The following is a 26,345-nucleotide window of genomic DNA, read 5'->3' as shown; positions in this document are numbered from 1 at the left end:
GAAAAAGTGTGCACAATTTTGTCGTAATGCCCAAATTAGACCAAAACTATTATGTTTTCGTAAATAAATGCGTTTACAAATTAATAAATCTAAAAATTCTCAACACCACTGCACATGGATGTACTGATAAATATGACTATATTTTAAAACATTAGATCGAGAGGTTTAAAAGAATACTATTTTATGTAATAAAAATACTTTATGCAGTCATCAAATGTTTAAAATAAAAATAAAAGATAATAAGGCTTCAAAATTATATAAATAGATTATCTACAACGTTTAAGGAGTGTCCAGGCTTATGCTCTGAAAATACCATAATTCTCCATTTTGACCTACGTGACGCATGTGGGCCCTAAGCCCACGAAGGTATAGATATCTATTTATATCTAGGTATATACCTAAGTAAATGCGTATTACCTGGACATCGTGCAAAATAATCATTGTTGTCACACTATTACAGACAATGTTTAATTATAATTACTAAGAATAAAGTTGGTTTGATACTAACCTACCTACCTAATTTAATTTGCCTAGATAGATAGCTACAACTTTTATTTATTTTCAAATATAGTTACATAGGAACTCCATCGAATATGAATTAAGTATCTACCTTAATATTATCAGTTTATGTATAGATAATATTATAAGAAGTGTACTTTCGTTAATTATAATAGTAGATAGTAGTTAGTTAATTCTACTTATTTATTTGTTATCAAAACATTGGACACCTTTTAAATAATATACTTATTGTACCTACTTATTAATCTGCAAACCGGAATAATAATATAATTAATATTTACTAATTATTCTGACATTGAAAACATTCCCAGTGAACTAATCATTGTACCTAATTATTACGAAAGTAATTTTCCATACACCACAAATCTGCGCGAAGATCGTCAACAGACTGAAAACGAAACCCCCTGTCTTTTCGCCTCCCGCCACCCTTTACCCGCCCCCGGATCGATTAAATGTTCTAATACGTTTAACTAAATTGTTTAAAGTATATCGGTTCATTACCCATGCAACCTACCAGCTACCGTCTTAGTATATTTCTCGTCTCACTCTTAAAAACGGATCTCTCACGTAAACGTTCCCGCCCAAGTCATTAAAACTACATTAGAAGAGCTTTTACGTAACCACGCCCTCCGGCGAAAGCCTGCCAATGGCAGGCTAAGCTTTTGTATTACCCCGATCACGTGACTACGGCTCTTATATCCCACTCTTTCTACCAAGGCGTCTTTCTCGAAGAGGCATAACGCCATACTTTTGCAGGAAGGGGGGTTATGTTACCGAAATCATGGTTTATTTATCTACGGAGCTTAAAGCTCACGTCAGTATAATGCTAAAAGCCATGCGAGTGTCACGTGAATTTCAACCGTAAATACACGTAATTTAAAATCTGTTATCGTATTTATTGTGGTGAGATTTTCTGATGTTTTGCGTCTGGGGTTATGTTTGTGGAGTTGCTTTTGGGGTTTTTGCATGGGGCGGGACAGGGTTAACAAGAGGAATTTAGTTAAACGCAGTCAGACGTTCGTGAATGTTTGCGGGGTGAATGTTGAATTAGTGTTGCCACTGGAAAGGTTTTAAACCTGCGGACTTAAATAGTGCAATCGTGTTGTGGGTTTATTTAATACTACCTAAGTGAAATGATTAGTTGATTATGTTTGCTCACCTACATGACATTAGTGACTTTTAGTATTTTTTCTAAATTGACTGAATTTAATAAATATATTTTAAGTCGTTCGTTTAAAAGAATATTTTTTTCCACCGATTCATTAAAATATACGTACGTTGCTTTATATAAATAATTACAGAATTAATTAATTTCAAAAACATCCACATATATGTCCGTGAACAAGTGAAGTTATTAACAAATATACCTAATAATTATGAATCCACTCACTTAAACTGTCCAACTTCAACCAAATAAAAATAAATAACAATAATCACTTAGGTACCTACATACGAATAAAAAATGAAGTTCATTAAAATATACAAGTTATCCTGATTCTTTTAAAATGACATCAAACTTTACTATAGTCGATATAGATAATACTTTCTCATAATCAACGTGACAAATAATGACAATGGTAATGATGCAGAGACTTGTGGAGACAAGACAAGAGCCTCAGCAGCATCAGCAACGGTCTCCAAGGAGCTCACCAAAGCTTCTCGGAGACCATCCTTCTCATCTCCACAATACGGAGACCAACGATCCCGAAAAACTCAACGATAACAACAATAGAATACTTGACCAACGCTTAGAATCTCCTGAAGACACATTAAAGTATGAAGCATTCAGAAGAATATCGCCAGAAATAACTGGCAGCCATGATAAAATATTTGTACACGAAAAAAGAATGCCAATTATTCCAACAACTATAAAAGTGACATTACCTACTGAAATTAATTTAATTGGACAAAGAAGATTATCAGAATTAAATTCTGCAAATAGAGAATTGTATTTGCAGAGGACGAAAAAAATGAGGGACAGGTGCGATTTGGAAAATAAAATGGATACAACAGTTGATAACTCAGAAAATGGCGACGATTACGACAGACGCAGTGATGTTAGTGAAGAATTAAACGTGGACGAAGTGACAGATGATGTATTATCACCGGTGGATTTAACGAGGCGACAAATGAATTCAGCTAAACATTATCCTTTTACACCACAAGGCGGATTATTTTTACCTAAATCCGACATGGCTGGAATTAGTTTATTCGGAAGTCCACAAGATCATTATGGATTGGGTCAGAATCAAGATTACAAATTCAAACAAAGCAGTATTGATAAAGAAGAGAGCATAGGAGCGAGTGAAGGAGAGAGGCAAAGACCTGATAGCATCTGCAGTGATTTAAGTAGACATTCCCACAGCCCGAAGGCGGGGAGTCCCAGGATACCGACCGTCGGGAGTTTAAACCCTCACAGAAGATTGGCGTTTTCTGTTGAGAATATTCTAGATCCTAACAAGTTTACTGGGAGAGTTGGCGAGATGGGTCCAGGTTTGAGGCTTGCTGCACTTCCGCAGGCGTATTGGAGGCCGCATTTTGATTCTCTTGAACGAGATGGAAGTGAGTCAGGTAAAATATAATCACTATTTTATTTCATTATTTTCTACATCTAATAAGCATCTACATACTACGCAATGTTATACTTACTTTAAGGTATATACCTACTTGATGGAGAATGAACTGGTATTCAAATTTATACAATTTTATTATTTCATAAAGTTCAGTTTTGGCGATTTGGGTTTAGTGGGATAGTTCTGGACTCAAAGTATCGTAAATAATGCAGTTTTTTTATCTGTGGGAATAAACATATTTATTTCTGTCACTGTCTGCCATTATATATTTTTCAATGACTATTGGAATGATGTATGCATTTTAAATGAAAGGATTTAGTTTTGTTGTGAAAAATACGTTTATTTATTTAAGTACCTACTACATTCACTTCTCATATCTATACAGTGACGTCCCTAAGCATAATGACATCCTTAAGCAGACTAATAATTCAGTCCTCTTTCATTTTTATCTTAAAATCGTCTCTAAATTCATTAGGTTCCTACTAAGGTATCTATCTATTTTATTATTTATTTGCTATCTTAAACATCCACAAAAATCTTTATATTGACATATTTAGGGTATGTACTACTGATAATGAGAGCTTTTCCACAAAACCTGCTCTAAAATCAGTGATAGTTTTAGGTACCCAAGCGTTGGTTTGTGTTGAAGGCACCCTTGTCAAAATTATGTATGTGCGATAAACCGTACAATATGTATTACAAGAACTTTTAGCTATGTTTTCAGGATTTTTATCCTTGGATTATTTATTTTAAAGTAAGTTATTATATAGATATATAGATATATATAGATATTTTCTAATAAAGGGACCGAATCGTCTGTTACATGGAAAACTGACACTGCTCTCAAAAGTTTTGTATTCATTTCATCATTTACCTACCCTCCTTTAAATGTGTTGCTCCTATGTACCGCATGGCCTGCCTACTCCCACGGGACGTCACCGTATCCATACTTGTACTGTTGTACACCCACACTCCGTAGACAAAACTCAGCTCTCTTATTAATCGTTGTTATGTAACTATATGTACCTACATCCCACGTTGGCCGCGCGGCTTAAGCGTCGGAGTATAACGTCGTGGGTCCCAGTTTCGAATCCGGGGTCTGGCAAGTACACATATTGTTATTCAATTTGGTTATGACTCAGAGTATGGACCTACCTAATAGGTTGAGCAAGTGGTTGACATCCTTTTCTCGCAGAAACAAAATCTGTTATTACAAACCTCTGCTCTGTGGAGGCCCATATAATATGATCTTACTAGGATCGGACATGGTCGGATATAGGTAAACATGTATAATATTATAATGAGTATGAGATAAAAAAAATATAAGTATAAGTAGATACCTTAAAATTACCTACAATTCTACAGTTGATTATTTTTAAATGTTAAATTGTTGTCTTGTTTAAATGCCAAAAATATTTGATGCCAGGTAGGTATATATTATTATAATTTATAAGTATTAAATTAAATTGATACCATTTTCAATGAAAAACAATATTTAACAATGTATCGTTATAAAAAGTTGTAATGTATTGGGAGTAGGATAATTCAATATTTTCTTAGTATCAGATTACTTTCTAAGCAGAAAAGTATTGATAAAATAAGATAAAAGGAATGAATAAAATTCTAGATTGAGCAGTTCTTGTGACATTATATTTCTTACAGAGAAATAATTAAATTCTAAAACGTGCCTAATACGCATTTCTTTTGTCAAGTCTGAGAAAGTACTTAGTACCTAATTACAGACATGTGAACAGTATATGGTAAGCTATTCCCTTATTCGAAAGAAAAAAATAACAATTAGTACCTAACCATAATATATATTAGGTATACTTATTACATTTATTTTTTAATCACTTGTAATAATTGGGTAGATATTTTAATAATTGAACAAATAAGTAGGTGGGTACATACTAAATATTATTCCTACCAATGTAATAAATTAATCACCCATAGTAAATCAATAACAATATACCTACAGTTATAATCAACCAATGAGCGTATCGACTGAATCGTAAGATTTTTAAAATAAACTGTAGCATCGTTATTTAAGAAAATGTATAATCAATAGTTACTAATGATAAAGATAGTATTTAACACTAATTGTGTATTGAATACTTTGTTAAGCAAAATAAACCTTTCATTGTATGGATTGGAGTTTCTCTGTTAGAATAAATATTGAATGATTTAAATTAACAACCAATTGAACGAGTTAAACGAATATATTTTCCCATTTCTGAATAACGCAGCAACCATAAGCATAAAGTAAACAAAGACGTGACTAAAGATCGTAGGATTAAAATATACCTTAGTTTGTGGTCTGTGTTCATTTGTCCGAAATGGTTAATTTTCAATAAAAATTACAAATTCATGATTCATTCATATCATGGTTGTTTTATTTTACACTCATTTAATTGTACGTAGGTATCTACGTAGGTACATTATTAGCTCGTACTATCAAGAAATCATTAAATTTTTAAACATAGAACAATTTTGTTTGACATACGGAACTAGTAGAGTTATAAAATAGGTACCTACATGTGCAAAAGAAAGGAAATAATACTGAATCAATGCCACTGAAATAGTTTTATAAATTAAATTAAATGATTTACATCATTGACTTTTCTTTTTAACTGTTCACGAATCTTGTAGCAAACGTGTAACAATAGAGGAAATAGACACAACTTTTTCTTCCGTAGTAAATTTTCCATGAACCATCCATAAAGGTGGGCGCGAACCAAAATCTTCGTAATAAGCTGCTATCTCAATTTTATACTAGATAAGTACCTATATACCTAAGTATAAATAAATATATTCAAAATAATAAAAAAACGCTAAATCGAAATAGCGCCATAAAATAATGAAAATCGGTGTAGCGTAACGGCGATCAAGCCCCCGGCATTTTAGTTTATGATCGAAACAGCAATCCGGATCGCCGATCCGTTTCCAGATAGCGCTAATCTGGCTTCCGAATCGCGCCTTTTCCAGAAGGCTTTCTTTTATTCCCCCCAAAATTCCCCGTCGGCCGGTTTCCGCTTGACCCTTTGTGCAGGGGTGTGGAAAATCAGGTAGTCTTAAAGAAAGCGGTCGGGTTGCTTTATTGCCGTAGAGGGTGCACTGCCTGAAACACGGTTTAAGGAAGCGTGGAAAGTTTATTACGGCTACGTACCTACCAATCAGATCGGTGTGTTGATGTGATTTTTGAAGCTGATTTTTTGTGAAAGTTATGAATATTTCATTAAAAAATCGTTTTTACTTCATTTAATATTATAATTTAACATTTGTGTAAGTACAGTTATAATCATCAATTAATTTTACTTAAATATTGATACATACAATTTTTTAACTACTTAAGTCGTTTCTTTTTAAATTCCTACTTTTTTGAAGAGCAGAATCGCTGTTTCTTTTCTACTGTGTGGAGAAAAGGCGATAACAGTATTACGGAAATGTTTCTATTACTTAAAGGTGCTTATTTAAGTGTCAAACTCAAACGATTTCAATTCAAAATGCATTATGTCAAACATAAAGCATTAAGTAATAAATTGTATATTATATTTCACCATTTATATTTGTCAAATACATCAGGCGTTTTGCATAACAATAAAGTGAGTTTCACTTCGTGGTTACATACGTTAAAAATAAACGCATTTTTTAACATACAAGTACAGCACCGTACATTGACAATTCAAATGGCGTTTACATAGCAAACCTCATTATATTTAATATCATTATTAAACAACCTAATTAAAATGGAATGAAAAAAGTTGTCTGTACGATTCTACAATTATTATGAGTTAACGATATTGACACCTGTAAACCAATGAATTACCTACTATCCCGCATCTAAAAATATGAAAGGGCCCTCGTCAACGACCCTACTGCTGCATTGGTCTATCGGCTACACTCTACCCCTATACAAAATTAATTCTTTCTCAAACCATCAATGTCTCAAACAGACAATTTTTTTTTAAATTAAAACTTCCTAATTAGTATATCGACTTTTTCGAGAATTTTAATGAATTTAAATTCTAAAGGATTTACGTTATCTAGTTATATATCAAACATTATTTATTTATTTTGTATTTCATATTATTTTCTTATATACTTACTATATATTTATTATATATACTTACTATATATGAGGCGTCTAATTACAAAAAGCGACAAGTCCACAATTCGATATTTGCGGGAAACAACGTTTTTATGTTTCAAGCTTCAATTATTTGTTTTAACGTGAGATTATTTTTAAAATTGGACGTAGCGCTACTTGAACCTCACTTTTTAATTTATTCCGCATAAGGCACATATTTCCGTGGCACTGTCATGAGTTTACCGGATGGGAGACGCCATTTCCAACATTGAACGTTCCCTTATTGGCTGACTTAAACACGCGCGAAATCAACCAAGCTTTAAATAATATGAAACACGGACTTGGCGCTTTTTGTAATAAATCGAGACATAAAATATTTTATTTCGTAGGGTTTTGTCGCGTTTTGAAATGTATAGATTAATACATATTATGTAAAATTATACAAAGAATACGTGCGTATTTTTTTCTCGATTTTGACCAAATGTGGACTTATCGGTTTTTGGAATTAGACGCCTTATATATACTATTATTACTTTTTGTCAACATGTCCCATTAAATTCCTGGTTAGATTGCTTATAAGTTGTGGCATTTTAATAGGCTTGTTAAATGTATTAACCGTGGAAATATAATAATATGTAAATCCTAATTAGATACGTACTACCTATAGTAAGTGAAAACTAACTACACCTAATCTGTGTCATTGTGCGTTGGCTATTGAAGAATGTGCATAGTGCCTGAATGAGAAAAAGTCTAAGGAAATTGCACCGATGGGCGAAACTTTGGAAGCAATCTAAAAAATATGTATGACCTGGATAGGAATGAAAAAAGTATAGCGCTTAGTCGAAACAAAAATTGCTTTTGTAATTTAATTAAAATCTTCCATTATTACACACATTTTTTTTCTTTTTAGTCCCTATATATAAGCCCTAGTATAGAGTATAGGCAGTTGAAATTGAAGATTTTTTTGAGCAAAATAACCTAATCACTAATATAAGTTTAATTCAATTTTGAGAAAAGCTTGATAAATTCTTAAATTTAATAATCACGTACCTATTAATAATAACTACAAAACCATAGCACGATATTTTTATTACTTTATGTTTCACATCACAACATTATTACATATACCTAACGTTTAAGAATATCAATTTGAATTTTGTGTATTTTTTACAATGTTTTTATTAGGTCATATTCTTATTTGTCCGGTGGTTGTTTATCCAGTACAAATCTAGCAATCGATTTTTAACTAACTCCCAGACTAGCTAGACATTTGAAACTTTTAGAATATATCATAACACGATACCAATGCATTCTTTTAATACTTTTAGCAATCTTTTAGTAGAATTGAATTCATTTTCAGTTAATTCTGTTTTGTATGAAAAGTTATTTCGGAAGAAATCCGTAATCCAATCCACTATTATTGGTTGCTAGGGATCTGGGGTCCTAGCAAATAAATTATTAATATATACGTGCGTTACTATGGAAATCAATATAAAATGTCAAAATGACATTTCAGTATTATTTCTATCAAGTACAAATTTTTTTGATCGTTTAAGCTAGTCAAGTCAAGTCAAGTCAAGTTTAAATGATTCATCAGAAAATTTTAAAACGTTGTATATAAAAAGTTCTTTTATCTTGTAATTATGTAATTATTAGTTACCTATGTAAACTTTTGAATTTCGAATAAATCTAGTTTACAGTAAATATTTTTTTTTAATTTATTTAAAAGTCTTGACGAAATTTTAACTATCCGTAAACATTTTATGGAAATTAGGCAGGTAGGTACCTACTATTTGTTTTAAACTCTCAGCTGTATTTGTCTTCTGGGTTTTTAAAGGTGGTATACCTAATACTTAACATACATTATAATATGTCAGAATATGATAGACATTATGATTAATAATGAAGAATATCATAATGAAATTATATAATGCTAATAACACACAATGGTGTTTAATATCAAAGTCAGGTTAAAAGCAGTACTGAAAATAACCCCTGGAATTCTGAGAACCCTTCATTATTCCTAAACTGAAACCATCAAAAGAAACTTTGATTACAAACCGTGAACAAACCAGAACATATTTTTTTATTACCTATTTTAGAGTAATATACTTATTACTCTCGTTCTCTCATTAGTTTCATTGGCTAAATTAAAAACTATTTAAGTACCGATGTCCCTATATATTTATTGAATACAGGATACTTATTGTCAACATTTTTTAATTATTTGCCAATTTCCTTTTTATATCCTTAATCATTCACAGTTGCTTATAAAAACATCAATATACGCAGCTGGCGTAGATAGACCGTCGCGTCGGATTTTCCAAATTTTCTTTTTTTTTTACCGCAATCTCGTTTTCCCGACGCTAACACCACACAGCCACTCGCTTCAAGCTTGCTGCTCTCCCCTACCTCCGCAACCTCTCACACTTTCATCGATAGGGAGGGGAAAACTTTTAAATATGTACCCCCAATTTCACTATTGTTTAATTATTAATAATTAATAACACTACTTTAAAAAACACACAAGTTGTATAACTTTACTCCAAAATCATTTTAAAATTCAGCTATTATATCTAACTAAATGTAGGTAAGTATATTATTTATGTGACGATCTTCAACACTATTTACTAATATATTATGATTGACGAATTTCGTTTAAGTCAAATTGAGGTAAAATAATTTACTTAGCTCCATAATATTTAGAATCACACAGTTAAAATATATAGTTAGTCACAGTAAATGGTAAAACCCAAATCTATTAATTAGAACATTTCAGAATTACAGTTGGACATGAATGTAGGTACGAAAGAAAATCTTCAATTTGTGTATTGTTATAACAGTCGATACCTATATACCTGTAAGAAGACTAGCGCAGACTCTTATGTATTTTTTCAACTGTAATGATTTTAGGTAAAAAGGTTACATTAGTTTAATTAGTCCATAATGAACCTTATTCTACATAACTTAACATTGTATTTATAGAGTTTTTTTACGGTGCATCCCACTGGGTTTTTCTTGTTACTTGCTCTCGATCAAACAGACAATGCACAAACAGCATGTAAATTTTCGCAGACGCAGGATTCAAACATGCACTCACGTCTTCAAAGATGAGTAGGCACTAATATCATCTATCAACTAATACAACCACAGTGAGGATATAAAAGCCTTTCAAACTGTTATTTTGTTTATGCAAGAACCCATTTCAATAAGTACGCATAATTGCATGATTCATTTTTTAATATTTATTAAAGTAGAGCTTGATGAATTTGCCATCACTCAAAGATGAAAAGACGACATATCATAATAGCAGGTTGCAGTAAAAGTTTCGACTAAAAAGTCTTTTATGAAAAATATAATGTTTGTTGATCTCGCTATTATAATATCTATTCTACAGAAAAATCATTGAATTTTAGCCGTTACACAATCAGAAGATCCCTGAATATTTTAACCATTAAAATAATACAATACTTTTAATAAACAATGTGCTTATAAAGTTCGATGACCGTCTGTTACTCACCCCTACCCCCCTTAACCTACTATTATAGTCCCTGATCCTCCTGCTTTCGTATTTTCAATTAATTCGTCCTCACAACGCCGCAAAATGCCCCTCCTACCTCCTCTCTTTCGTGATCCGCCCCTGGAATTGTTTACCCCCTCCGTTTTTTTCGACCAGGGGTGGATTGGATCGGATCAAGGGTGATCAGATGACCGTCCGTAGCTCAGGAAATGAGTGAAGACTACTTTTTATCTATTTTTATACACATTTATTAGGTTTTTATGGCCCGGGCACCAGAACGGCAAAACAATTTTATAATAAATACTGTCAAAACACTTCAATAAATTTTTAGTGATGTAATATTATGTAGGTATTACTTAAACACTGTCTTCAAAAGACAACATCATTTTTTATCATATACCTATCTACTTTGATCTTATGCCAATATTAGCCCTATGGTTGCATAGTGCTGTTGGTGCGGGCTTTAATCCAACATCTTACAAAATATACAAGTTATTGTTTTTTTTTTTTTTAAATATGTGTTTGACCCAGATCAAGAACCCAATAAGTTTGACAAAAGACTAACAATCAATTAAAAATATCTGTTATGATAAAGCCAACGTTTTATAATAAATAAGTATGATAAATGAAAAAAAAAACATTTTTCATTTAAAATCATCAAAAAACTATTTGTTATTATTCGTAAAAAAAATATATTGTTTGTAATTTATGAAATAAATTGTATCCCTCTATAAATTTGACTATTATATTGATCATTTATTTATATAATATATATATGTGTATGCCTAGGTCTATGTCAGAAAATAATAAATCGTAGCTATACAAAAAATCATCCAAAGTAGGTAGATATGAAAAAATCAGATAATATTAATTTGTGTTACTATTGTGATACTCAAAGATAGTATATCAACGTATATCAATCGTCCAGTAGGTACAAGTGTCGAATGAAAATAATATAGGCTTGATTAAATTGACATCGTGAAAATATTTAGAATTTTATTACTAAGTACCGAAGCATTCTTATATCTTAATTAAAAATTATATTATGAAGTCTATCGGCACGTTTATTTCTACAGTTATTCATAACACAAAGAATATAGTAGATACATATTAGCGACATTTTATCAATTAATACATCAATGGAAAATGAACGATAATGTTGACTTGTAGTAGGCACCTATTTACCTGTTTATATAATATCATATTATGATTGATTATAATATAATTTCGATGAATGAATTATATTTCTTATTCATTTCCTGAACATAACGTGACTATCTACTTTACAATGCAATCAAAATAAGATAAATATTGTTGAATTGACTTCATCATCATCAAGGAATTTTTTTATCGAACAAGAAGAAAACTTCTTTTTTAATTAGTTGTACCTACAATCCTATGTACTTACCAGAGTTTTGTTTTTACAAGAAATGGATGTTAGTCTTGCTCAACATGTTAGGTCCATACTCTGGGTCCAAACACAGCTTGAAAAATGGCAAGTGATTTTTTGCCAGAACCGGGATTCGAGCCCGTACATTATAAGCTTGATGCATAGTCGTTAGGTTAATGAGGGTAAATTATTTATTCTAACAAAATAGATAAACTTAGGTATCTACAAATTAAAAAAAACATTAAGTATAAAATTTTCTGAAAGATCAAATCTTATCATAATTTATTATTGTATGATTATTTTTATCATTACAGATTTATTTATTAAGTTTTTTATTATGTACCTACCTACTAAAAGTATTTTGAATAATTCATAGTTTTGATGATAGTTTCAACAGATATTTTAAAAAATATCGATTTTTCTAAAGAATAACAATCTATACAACTTAAAATCATTATTATTTATCACTAAATATGTAAAATTTTTCAGAGAGTGTATTTATAAGTCGTAAAGTGTTTCCTACTTTCGAAATTAATGGAATATGAATAGAAAAGAAATAATAATATTTTGACTTGGTTTGATAATTATTGGGAGCATATAAATAATCTAATGTTTCTAAGTATATTGGAAGTTACTTGATTACTTAACAGAGAACTTATTATGATAATGGAATAAATTATCTCACGTCAAAAAACCGTTTGAACTTGAATGAGATTGTTAAACAATCTATAGACACATAGGTAAATTTACATATTATATTATATCGCTATTTTTAGCGAGCTTTTGAACTATTAGGTACTAAAATAAAATGTATTTATTAGTAATAAACTCATTATATATAATATATTCAATCAAAATTCAAGAATTACATATATTCAACTGAAAAATAAATTAATTCTGTGGACCACCGGGCCATTTTCCCCAACCGATCGCTAAGCCCGAATTTCTTTCCGGTGTGGGTTCGAGTCCCAGTGGGGGTGTATCTGGTCTCTGTGACATCCTGATTAGGCCTCCCGACCCTCGCAGTTGCGGCTCATGTAATTGATACGTATCGGAAATGGATTGGGACAAATATATCGCAAGAAGTATGAGAGCTACAACTCGTGACAAAACCAACCAGTCAATCTATCTAGGTATTTGTATTACGCAATTTGGGTTTTAATCATAATACCTGATTACATGATTCAATTACGGATATTAATAATATAATAACATAGTTAAGAATATTTGTTGACATTTAGTAGATCCCTAATTACAACAGTTATGTATTATGATTCGAAATTTACGTTTTATATATAAATCCATACTTGCAGTCCATTTCTCTATTCTGAGCTAGTCACATAAAATTCCCGAGATTGTTCTACACACCTTTCTCTGCATTATGAGTTAGAGTATATTAGCATACTTCTCATTACGAAAAATATAGCCGAGATTAGCTATAATTTCTCTTGTTTAATTGGCTCATCTGAAAACCTCTTTTTTGGTAATTCGGTTATCCAATGATATTTTCTACATCCACTTTATGAAAACCTCTAATTTTCTTATTGTCCAAATCCGTAGACCGTACTGGTGTGATTTAGCATCTGATAGCCCTACGTCGACAGCAATGTCTTGGTTGCAGAAGAGATGTTTCATTTTTGCCAACTCAATCCTGATATTGATATCATATTCATCATCTGGGCTCCAGTCTTCATGTAGACGGCAACCAATGTATTTTACTATAATAATTAAATTGTTTATTATTCAAGACTATGATAGGTACTATACAAAAATATTGAATAAAACAATTTTTCATTGAATGTACATAATTTTGAAATAACATCGTAAATATATCTATAAAAATACATCTTGGACCTAGAATCAAAATTTATAAAATAGAGTTTTTACACTGTCTTTATAGTATATGTACTTAGGTCATCATTTCTTCTACAATTTGACATGCATCTTGTCTACCTTAGAGGTTTTTCGACAGTTTTATTTACGAAAAATATATTTGTTCAATATTCGGTGCATGTACCGAATCTAACTTAACATTTATGTATCTACGTAGATATGTAAATACTATTAAAACATTTAATTGATTGACAGTTGTGATGAATAAAATTCGAACCCAATTTATTTGATTATCTAGTAAATTCCAGATCACAACATTAATTTATAGTCAATAATTCTTTGAGACAGTAGGTACATAATATGTGCTTTTTGACCATAGTCTCCCAGAAATTGATAACTGAGTCTATACTAATATTATTATAAACATACCGGAAACAAATAAGTTTGAGGTTCATATAATATATTATTGCAATAAACCTACCGTTCACCTAGCCATAAATATTACGTAAATTCATAGTCTTCTGGGAAGTACAATAATTTACCTACCTTGCACAATCATATGGAATAATTTTCATCAAGAATATTTTTCTAAGACTTGAATAACCATGTAGGTACTTAATTGGAAAAAAATAATGATAAAGGTGATGATTGGAATAAAGCTTTTCTCTTCTAAAAATAGTCGTCTCCTGGCAATTGGCATAAATGGACCATTTATTTATTGAATTTAGAATATTATGTATCTATCTAATAATTTCACTGTTCTCTCTTATCATCGTATTTTTGTTGTTTTTAACTACTCTTCTTTTAAAATATATAGGTAATTCAAATAAACTGATATTTCTTTTTCTAATATATTATTGTTTACATAATATACGAAAAAAGATCATTGCATTATAATTCACTTAGTTTGAACATTAATTAACTATGTCTATCTGGAACAGCAAGTGTCTATATATGGGTATACATATGTTTGATGGAATTGTTCGCTAATCAAAGCAGACTTGAGTGCTTATTAATAGTATCTTAAAATGTGACCTCCCGTTGTACATAAATCACATATATCAGCAATTCATGAACATTAGTAAAATGGAGGTTTATAATGTTAGCCTAGCTCTAGCATAACGTGGTGTGGAAAGGCAAATGTTAGGCATAAGCGTACCTTAAGATAAAAAACGAAATAATTGGATAAGAACAACAGAAAACAATCTGTTTAGTACTCAGGAAGTAACAAAATGATCGAAATCCTATTAAATCGTCGAAATGATTAAGGTTTGTGAATGTGCGTTATTATTTGTATTAAAAACGCACCGAAATAAGAGGCTTTGATTCAGCTTTGAGAGGCTTCCATCCAACAAAGGTTTACTTCAGGCTGGTGATTATTATGATGATACATATTATTTAAACATATAACTTCAAACAATTAGTACAATACTCAACTTAATTTAAAAAATGTATACTTACAGTCGTGTATACTTATATTATGTGTAGATATCAAATCACATCGGTGCTCGTCCCAGTACCTATGTAGAATGATGACAAATAATAATATTCGGATGTTCCCCCAAAATTCGCGAGGGTGATTTTAGATTTCACCAGTTTGTCAGTATAGGCTGATAATGTGACTGCAATACCTGTTTATCGTAACAGAATACCTGCCGCCACATATCTACCTACATAACAATCTACCTATAATACCTATAAGTTCCCCTATGCTTACGTGGGTCGACAACCTATCATATTATAATATACGACAAAATACAAATTAAATCAAAAAATAATCCTACATTTCATTCTAATAGCAATTATGACTATTACTTTAACTAGGTGAGTATATCTTTAATTAATTATATGTAAAAAAAATCCAAAATTATAAGATTACACATGATACATTATTTACACATGATTTATGACCGACCTCCTTTGGCGGGTTTGTGTGTTGTACCTACGTGAAAACTATCTAAGTAAATTGGAGTGCCATTTATATCTGATGATAATTGTGCATTATATAACCTAGATATAAGAAAAGTTTGTTTATTTATTATCTCGACCTTTCATAAGTATTTACTCAACATGTTAATACTGTCCGACAAGAAGACCTAGGCGATAACCGGCAGTCGCTGGAGTCAAAGTGCGATTAACTAAATATGAGGGGCTTGTTAGTTCACAGTTTTAACACGTGGACAACTCGTCGATAACCAGAAGTCGTTGCAGTCGAAGTGCGGTTAAAAACAAGAGGGGCTTATTAGTTCACAGTTTTAACACGTTGTCAAGAAGATCTTGTTCGACAGTAAACTTATGACATTCTATATAACATTTTCTGTAACAGTACATTTAATTATGTTGCTTTATGCTGTAAATTATGTTCACTCAAAGAGGAATGTTTGGAATTTTAAATCTTGAATAAAGAAAATATAATTTAATTTTTGAACAATATTATTAGCCTGAGCAAGTAAGTACCTACGACACAACTAAATTTGTGTGAAATCTATTAGTCAACGTAAGTAATATATTACTAGTTACGAATGAAAAATATTTGATCTTGATTTCTACTTCTGCCTCCCGCCATGCCAGACATGCAGTGCGTAGATAACTTTTGTAGCACCGCTGCAGGGTGAGGGTGGGCCTGCCACGACGGCGGAACCCTTGCGGTTATGCCACAAGGGTTCGCAGTGTCGCACTCTCTGAAGGGATCCGGAACACATGATTCAGCCACGTGAAGCATCTCTTCGTGATTACCTCAATCACCGAGGGCTCGAGGAAACTCGAGTGTTTATAACGCGGTCGTACCAATGTACCCCTAAGATTTGGCGAAGACATCGATTCTCAAAGCTCAAAAGCCCAGACTTTTGAAGCATAGTACTATGCCATGTCTCACAACCATACAGGAGCACGCGTTGAACAATTGGTCCTCACAGCCTTGACCTCCATGCGACTATAAGTTGGCTGAAAGCAAACCCCGCCATACCCATGCGGATTCCAAGGCCACTGTAAATACCACTATCGTCGTATTAATTATTTTACCGTTAATACTAAAAATAACAAAAAACGTTTAGATATAAATTCTAATGAATTTAAGTTTTGTACTACTCCGTTTGAGTCGTTTTTTGAGACCCGGATTTCGCCTTTTGGCATTTTCTAGTGCCGTGCACACTCACCAAAGGTAAACACACACTGAAAACGAGCACTCTTAACTCTAGCTTATATAATAAATCAATACAATAAAGTAGGTAAAAACTCCATTACAGTATTTAAATTCAAATTCCATTAAGTACCTTTGGTTGATAATATTAATAGGTTAGATATAAGTTTATGTATACTTTATTCCACTAAATATTAAAATATAAATCTAGGACCTGTGCCATCTTGACGGTTTGGCCAATTGATAATGTACATCAGAACAAAACCGTTATTGGATCTATATTTATTTTAAGTGGAATAATAACACATAAACTTATATCAAAACATTTTAAAAAGTTTTTTGTGATAATTTATTATATCATGAATAATTTATAATATCGGCTTAGGCTTGAATTAAGATGAATGTGTCTTCGGGGATTTTTTTAAAATTTGCTTCTTTCTGAGACTATTATTATACATTTTTTATTGATAAATCAAATCAAGATAAAACAAGGTGAGAATGTTATGCACTCCTGCTTATAAGGGGAGGGTTGTGGTTGCCATAGCTGCTATTGGAATTAACACGCGGAAGAGGCTTTCATTCAAACAAATCTACATGGGGTAAAATATCTGCATCCCTCACTCAATAGAACGGTAAATATAATAAAAAATCCAAACACACTCATATTTAATCGAATTATTGACCGCGTATAGCAGATAAAACTGGATAACTGAAAAATATTACTTGACATTAAAATTAGGTTCAGTGTTCTGTATTTTTTTCTTTAAGTTGATCAATACTTAATTATAAAAATTTATATCAATTTATAAAATATCAAATATTTACTACAATATGGCCGTAATTGTAAATCTGTCATTTCTCTGCACCATGCTACGAGTGCCATGCTACCGTTTTAAACATTTCATTGTTATAGCTCAATACTAGATACACCCACGGTGGCCGCGTGTTAAGCGTTGGACTATAACGCCGTGGGTCCCAGGTTCGAATCCTGGGTCTGGCAAGTACACATGTTGTTTTTCAATTTGTTTCTGTCAGGATATGGACCTAATAGGTTGAGCAAGTGGCTGACATCCATTTCTCGTAGAAAAATAAATTCTGTTAATACAAACCTCTACTCTGTGGAGGACCATAATATGATCCTATTAGGATAAAAAAAAACTAGATCTATATGTCACCTTTTTCTGACTAAAAAATAACCCCGATTATTGCGAGTTGTGACCATATTATGGAATTATAAATGTTGTAACAATAATTAACAATTATAGAGCCACGTTTTCAACTTGTAAGTCTAATATTATGTGCAATCTTTGGATCCACGCTGAAAATGGGGCTTACAGAAGAAAAAGCACGAGTTTTAAACAGCAAATAATAATTGTTAGATTTTCTGACTGTGATGAACGAACTATAGCGAAACTATTCCAGACGATAAAACAGCAAGACCCTAACTATGTACCCATGGAGAAAAGGCCATATTATGCTAAGATGTAACGCCGAAAAAGGGGAAGTTTTTTATATTCCCGTATGATATTACTATCCATTTTATCTCTAATTAAATAGCTCAAAACACCGTCATACTTTTGTTATATTTTATTAAAAATTGTCTCTCAAACATTAAATTTGTATATCCTATCAAAAATACTGAATTTCATAAACGCTCACAGATTTTCAGATAAAGCAATTTGACTTGTGAAACTAATTACAATAATTATTCTTGTCTCGCTGTAAGCAGCGGAACTTTTAACAACGACAATTAGTAAGCAAGAAGCCTTACGGATATTAAGCTCATTCTTAACACCCTGTTACAGAAAGCTCCCGGGGTGCAACAGTTCCAAGTTTACATACTGTCGATAAAAGGGGTGAAACTTGAGAGCTTAATTTCATGCCCATAGATTTTGATTATAATACCGGCTATTATTTAATGATATTTTATTTTTTAAGACTTCGTAGAATTTTCTTGCTGAGTTTAGAATAAATAAACTACGAGAATAGAAATAAATAGATTTGTATTTTTATGTTTTCATTTTTAGATACGATTCAAAAAATGATACATCCAAGATGCAGGTGCATAACTTTTAGATATTATAATACAGAGCATAGCAGAGAGAAATTTTTAGAAGAATTATCTAAAATACATACTTACAATAAATTAAAAAATAACTGAATTTGACATTATCATTGGGGGGAACCGTGATACTATATTTGGTAGGTAACGCAATAGGTACCCCATTAATATGAATAATCGTTTATAATATCGAGTTCTTACATACCTATCATTTGATTCAGAGCAACCTATTGGGTTGGGATAATTCCATCTCTAGTACCTACACAGGCCAATCACAAACTTTGGATCCAAAACTAGGTGGTCCTATTTTATGGCTGTCCCAAATTAAAATACACGTAATTTTGATTGAAGACAAATCATCAAACATATTGTTGGTATGATAATTAATTACACGACATAAAACAGAAATTGAAAATATCGTATAAAAAATGGTAATTGTGGCTCAAAATTTAAATAAAGTTTTAATAAAACCTCATTTAACTTTTAGCCTGATTATTTAAAGTTAAAATTTTATGACAATTTTTTATTACAAATAGGTATTTTAAATGCGTACATAGAAAAAATATATCTTTTTTTCACCAGTCACTTTTTTGTGAGCAGTAGGTAAGTGACGATTATTGTATGAAATATTATTTTAGCAATTTTTCATTACCTTCCGCAACACAGATTAATCTGTCGTCCAGACCAGAGTATAGAGTCGTTTCGTTATTATTTTACTGCCTAAAAATATCCAATACAAAACAAATCCGGTGTCGTAGTCCAATACTGTTGTGCTATGAGTATAAATTTCAATCTAATCACAATGTGCATTGCAATGCTAACTGGAATTATATTCTAAAATCCTAATTGAAACCAGTTTCGTTAATAACTATCAGATAGCTTTACATAATTTATATTAAAAACATCGTAAATTATTTACCTACTTTACTCTGTCACATTGCACCCATAGGTCAACCACAAGCTTATTCCACGTCATGCATATCAGTAATGCATGTAAATAGTTCATGTAGCATTCATTAATGAAATCGACACGAGTGTTTACATCGATCACCTGTACTGTATTATTCGTGTGCATCAATCTAACAATTTACTTTACCATTTTGGGCCAATGTTGACCTTTTTCTAGCGTGTTTCTTGAGTTTTTTTGGATGTGCAGTAGATACAAAAAAAAATATATTATAATATTATTTAGTTCAACACAAGCTTGAAATTTAGCATAATGTTTGAGGCTTTATGGTAGAGAAGGTTCAAAAATTTAATAAGCTGTTTGGATACTATCCATGGCATCATATTTCAGAGTTTCTCTTGAGTATGCTTAGCCAAAAAACCTACGATATTGAAATTACATGAACTCTGCCGTGTCAACTGAAAAATATCGCAGATATCGGGAGAATCGGTTGTTCGTTCTCCCAAGATCAAGAACTAACCTACCATTACCAATGCCAATTGGGAGAGCAATAACTATATTGAACCAAGTCCCACATTTTCTACTTGCATGAAGGTGAGTTTAAGTAGATGTTACTTTATATGTTCTTAAATCACGGTCTAGGTACTTAGTTCATTTGGTGTAGTACCATCTTATCTATAATATGTATATTTCATTTATTATTTTAATTTAATAAAAAATGCAAATTTTTTATAGTAGGTACTTATTCCACTTGTAATGAATAAATCTAAACCAGTTCCATCCGCCTCAGAGGGACATTTTAACATTGTTGAAAATTATAATACAGTGCATTTCCACCATGAATTAACAATTAACACAATAAAATATATATTTTATTTCCTCTTCTGATTATGCGGCTTTTTGTTATAATTGAATACTTTTACATTTTCATTATTTATTTCATGTCGTATTGTGAAAGTCTTGAATTTATGGTTATTAATGTTATGTATTTTAATTTCATTTTCCGAGGGTAGCACCTGTAATGAGTCTAAAAAGTAAAAAAGGATGAGTAAATTACCACATACTATGGAGATAACCCATGTATGAATGAATGCATAAAATATGTTTGAAATCTTAAATGAATTATCAGTTTTAAAGCGATAAATTAGTTTTATTAATGGCATGCACAATAATATTTGTCGCACTCATAATACGAACCCGATTAAATAATCGCCTTATCCCAATTCAGTTTATTCAAATTGAAAATATCTGTCTGATTCAGTTACAGCAAGCTCAGCCTCCCCAATCTAAAAAGGGGGGGAAAGGCTGAGTGAAAAGTTTGGATCGCTTAAAAGTCTCCAAAAGGGGGGCACTGGGGGGAAATGACCTTTCCGCTTTGCGTCACAAACACTTTACCGTCTGAAATGAGATCAATTCCACTGAACGGTTTTCCTATAATAAAATCTCTGATAATAAATCAATGCAGTGATAATTATTTCCATAGACACTTTATAAATTAATTCGACTTTAGTGACTATTTCACAATATTTTCTTTATATTTTATGATTTAGGTAGATAAATATTATAAGTAATCAAGCATCTCTTTCCCAAAAAATAATATATTCCATACTTGTTGAAAAAAACCTTCTTATGACGTGAACATGTTGTATAAATATATTACAATCAACCTGTAAAAAAACATTATTTATATTCAAGTCATTTCGCATTGCGACTTAATTTGTAGAAAGCTTCACACTTGAGTTATGATGTGTGTTTGCCAAAGCCGCAGTTTTACAAGCTGATAATATAAATAGAAAGATAAAATAAAATGAATTAAAATTGGGTTAGTTAAGTTTTTCACTATCAATCTGTATTTGCCATTGATGACTGCGCATAGTGCACGAAGATGCCTCAAATGGAATATAGAATAGTGGCTATAAAAAAATGTTGTTTTATCTATACGTGTAAGTACCTTTAATTTTATGTATATCATTTTACGTTATATGATGCATATTAAATTGTAGGGCTCTAAATAGAGCGGAATACACTGGAGCGCCATTCTGGTTCATAAAATCCTTAAAATTATCGCTTCATCTCTTGGAAATATTAATTTGACCGTCTGAGAGATTTGTCATATAATAGACACTCTCACACACTTATTTCTATAAAATACATATACAATTAGATAACAATGTCAATATTTTCGTAAAATTATTGAGCGCTCCGGTTCGTAAAATTTTCCATTTCGAGTGCTATTTGTATGATTGTTTATTATTATTACCCCAATGACCATTATTTCTAGAATATTAAACGGTAGGTACTTAGCTAGATATTAAAAATATGATTTTAATTAATTTAATATTACAAAGCTAATGACTGCTTTACACGCCAAATGTGGAAAAATATTAAGTATACGACATCCAAAGGAAAGTGTTGATTTACTTATTATGACATCTCTATTTGAGGTTTTATATTATCATCTACAATTCAAGCTGACAAGCACATTGCGGGTAAATACTGACATTATAATAATCGTTGTAAACATTAATTATGACTAAGAACAATAATTTATTATTCAAAAAATGTTATGGCTTAATAATACAGTTTATTTTTTTAAGTGTTACTAAATTAATTTTAGTAACAACATATTTTTCATTTTAAAAACATTCACGTATGTAATAAATTAATGAATAATTTTGCTTAGAAACATATATTGTAATATCTATAATATTATTCAAGTACAATTTTTTAGTCGAAAATTAAGACTAGTAAGTACTTATGTACATAATAAAATGCAGTGTCGGGTTTTGGGACTTAAGAGGCCCGAAGGACTGCATTAAACGCCATAAATTCCAACTACCAATGTACTTGTACAATGTACTATGAGTCTTTTTTTGTGTAGTTTATTACTATTACTATTTGAGTAGTTATATTATATGCCCTTTTGATTTTAGTTACAGGGATTTTGTTATGCTTTGGCTAATATTTTTATACTCAATTTTTGAGAAATTTCTACCTATTTTTAATAATTATGTGACTATTTCGAGGCTCTCTTTTAAATTTTCTCGCGAATCGATTTCGTCATCTAAGTCAAAGAAAATCGCCACGTATACGTGTTGTAATAGTTAGATGGAAAGTATTGAGATTTTTTAGATTGAAAATTAAATCTATAGAAATGAAGACACGAGGAAAGAATATGTGAAGAGTAATATGCAACCGCTAGAGTTAGAGAAAACGTAGATGATGATATTTTGAATTTTTGTCGTGTGAAGCGGTATGCGCTTCGAGTTGCTTGCGCGTCAGCGCGTGGTTTTGGTTTTTCCATATTTCAGGGAAATCAACGTTAAAATTAATTCGTTCCGGCTTTCCATAACATATTTCGACAGAATTAATTTTGAAACAGATCTTTATAGTTGCATCAAACAGTACGAAGGATTTAATATCCACTATCCTAAATACTTTACCCCCGACGATGTCGTGGGTATGGGTTAGAATCCCGGGTCTGGAAAAAAATCACATGTTATTGTTAAATGTGTGTTTGTAGAGTGTATGTGTATACTGTAATAGGTTGAGAAAGTCACTAACATCCATTTATCGTAAAAAAATTGTTTACAAAACCTCCACTCTGTGGAGGCTCATATTATCTTCTTAAGATCGAACATGGTAAAAAATAAATTCCTGCTCATACTTTGGATTATACGTTTATTATGGTCTGTTTTATTGATAGATTTTTTTTCGTTTTTTCCCCAGGTAAAGACCACACCCAGCATTCAGATGCCGAAATGGACGATGCAGACGGGGATGACCAAGACAACCTCGACGACGACGCTCTCACCCAATCAGACCTGGACGACTGCGGAGACCCCAAGTCTCCTTCATCGGGTCGCAGAACTGGTGCCAATGGCTCAAGGTCAAACACTGGAGGAAGTGGGAGTGGGAAGGGCCAGGGTGGCAGCGGCGGTGGCGGAGGGGCAAAACCCCGACGAGCCAGAACCGCGTTTACCTATGAGCAGTTGGTGTCTCTCGAGAATAAATTTAAAACTACTCGATATCTTTCGGTGTGCGAAAGACTCAATCTGGCACTGAGTTTATCACTTACTGAGACACAGGTATGTTCACAATATATACGATAATATAATATGGTATTGTTTATATATGATGAATTGTATACTACAGAGGCGGATTTAACTATCAGTGAGCCCTATCCAGCTCCGAAAAATACATATTAATGTTATAAACAAAATTTGACTTCATTTAAAAATAATTAGTGTCATAAGTGCATATTTCCTAAATCGATCTAATGCTCTCAATTTTATTGTAATCGTCGATAAGTGAGATGAAATAGCTGAAATATAAGTTTTTTTCTATTTAATGTAGCATGGATGAGGCACTCTATAGAAGGTTTTAATTTGATTGTATCTCCAAAATAACATTTCTTTTTTAAAAATATTAAAAAATATTTAAGTATGTACCTACCTACCTATATTAAATACAATTCAGGATTATCTGAAAAACTAGTTTTAAAATACTATATTTTTTTAATAATTGATTTAAGAGATGATAACCTATTGCTAAATGGAAATTTTTGGCTGTAGAAATTTAGGTACTTTCTTTGAAATAAACGTCTCCACAATATTGCAAGACCAACATTTTCATGTTTTTCAAATTTTGTAAAGGATTTGCGTATTTTTTTTATTTTTGAATTTTGGGCACTTCTCACTGCGGGGCCCCACTGCTGCGCGCACTCATTGTTTCGGTTAATCCGTCCCTGGTATAGGTACTATCTAAATTACTGTGCTTTTGAAACATTTTTGCCTGTTATCGCAAGGGATGGTTTCCAATCCTGGTGTCCTAAAGCATATGAATAGGTATACATGCGCCTGTCAATTACCTATTGGTCACAGCCATGATTTATTCTGGATCAGAACCGTTTCCTCGTGTCAAGCCTATAAGACACCATTAGCGAGGGGTGCGAGACTAGTCAACACGTATGCAGACGTAGACATTTTTGGTGACGTGCTATGTATTTTGTATTCGAAATTAAATTTTTCTGTATAAAATTTTACTTTCTTTTTAAATTATTATTATTATATATATATATATATATTCTTTTCTCTCTTGTGGCGATAATATTTATTGTAGTTTAAATCTCATGTTGTGAACTTCTTTAATACAGATTTCTTATGTTCACAATGTTTTGTTTTCTTAAATTAATTAATTAATGTTAAATATCTACACTACAATCGAACTGATTAGATTTGCGAATTATGTATTATAAATAAAACTTATGATTTTAAGCTCCTAAGAAGATTTGTTAAATTCTTTATTGGTTTATTATAATCAGAATGATCAAACCTCTAAATTTCATGAATATCTATGTTATATGTATTGATATCTAAAATAATTTGTTAATAATATTATGTTTTCAATAAGTGTATGTAGATGTATCTATCGTAAGATGTTAAAATAGATTTTCCCCTAACGTAGTCTGAATAAAAGAAGGTAGCTGTTAAAATGTAGAATATTAAAAAACATTTTCTCATTCAGGTAAAAATCTGGTTTCAAAATCGCCGCACGAAATGGAAAAAGCAAAACCCCGGTATGGATGTCAACAGTCCGACAGTCCCGCCACCGTCGTCCGGGGGCCCATTCCCCGGTGGGCCCCCCTACGGAGGAGCCCTCCTCTACGCTCCACACGCTGCACACTATGGCTTTGGAGGATCAGGAGCCCCATACGGACCGTATTTCCATCACCTAGCAGCTGGCCATCATCACCACGCGATGTCACACTCGCATACCGCGTGATCTATGCTAAGTGAATGTGGTAGGATCAATTCAGCAAAGTGAACCCATTGACTTAGTGGACCTGAAAATAATTAAACTAGTTTGTCATTATGTTGATAGCATTATGATAACTTTGGTAAACAATATATTATATTAAATCCGTATAAAAATATATCCGCATATTATTGAGTTTTCAAAGCCGCACAATATGTCGATTTAAATAAATCGAACTTTATTTATTTTTAAGTTATTGTGCTTTTACGATTTACAATGTAAAAATGAAAACATAAACATGTAAAACGTATAAAATGTAAACATGAACTATCTACTAAAAAAAAATGATTCTTAAATTCAATTCAAATTACAATCGAACACTTAAACTTGAAAAACTGTAAATAAAACTATAATTTAAAGTGAAATTAATTATTTAAAAATGTTTTTGTTGTTTCTAAAGTATCTTTAATATTGTATATTATGAAATATGTAAAATTATTTTTGTGTTTATAAAATATCGCTAAATAATAATTAGGCAATAATACATGTCATGATATT

The 26,345-nt window shown here is 31.6% G+C and overlaps 1 protein-coding gene across 1 annotated transcript; it reads left to right on the top strand.

Moving 5' to 3' along the window:
• The first annotated feature begins 1,531 nt into the window (after positions 1 to 1,531).
• Positions 1,532 to 26,123, top strand: slou (homeodomain transcription factor slouch). Its single transcript, XM_085954470.1, has 3 exons — positions 1,532 to 3,090; positions 23,760 to 24,118; positions 25,557 to 26,123. The coding sequence occupies exons 1-3, from the start codon at positions 2,088 to 2,090 to the stop codon at positions 25,812 to 25,814; spliced, it is 1,620 nt and encodes a 539-aa protein (XP_085810596.1). The 5' UTR covers positions 1,532 to 2,087; the 3' UTR covers positions 25,815 to 26,123.
• The last annotated feature ends 222 nt before the right edge of the window (positions 26,124 to 26,345 follow it).

Source organism: Rhyacophila brunnea, unplaced genomic scaffold (assembly GCF_057557595.1).
Source record: "Rhyacophila brunnea isolate RB1 unplaced genomic scaffold, BYU_Rbru_1.0 scaffold_4, whole genome shotgun sequence".
Classification (NCBI taxonomy): Eukaryota; Metazoa; Arthropoda; class Insecta; order Trichoptera; family Rhyacophilidae; genus Rhyacophila; species Rhyacophila brunnea.
The sequence above is the reverse complement of the archived record's forward strand: the minus strand, read 5'-3'. Positions and strand labels throughout refer to the sequence as shown.

Bases quoted from the DNA above. Each gene is read 5' to 3' on its own strand.
- slou (XM_085954470.1), top strand. From the start codon at position 2,088: ATGACAATGGTAATGATGCAGAGACTTGTGGAGACAAGACAAGAGCCT. The intron at 3,091-23,759 runs GTAAAATATAAT...TTTTTTCCCCAG, and splicing joins ACGAGATGGAAGTGAGTCAG to GTAAAGACCACACCCAGCAT. The intron at 24,119-25,556 runs GTATGTTCACAA...TTTCTCATTCAG, and splicing joins TATCACTTACTGAGACACAG to GTAAAAATCTGGTTTCAAAA.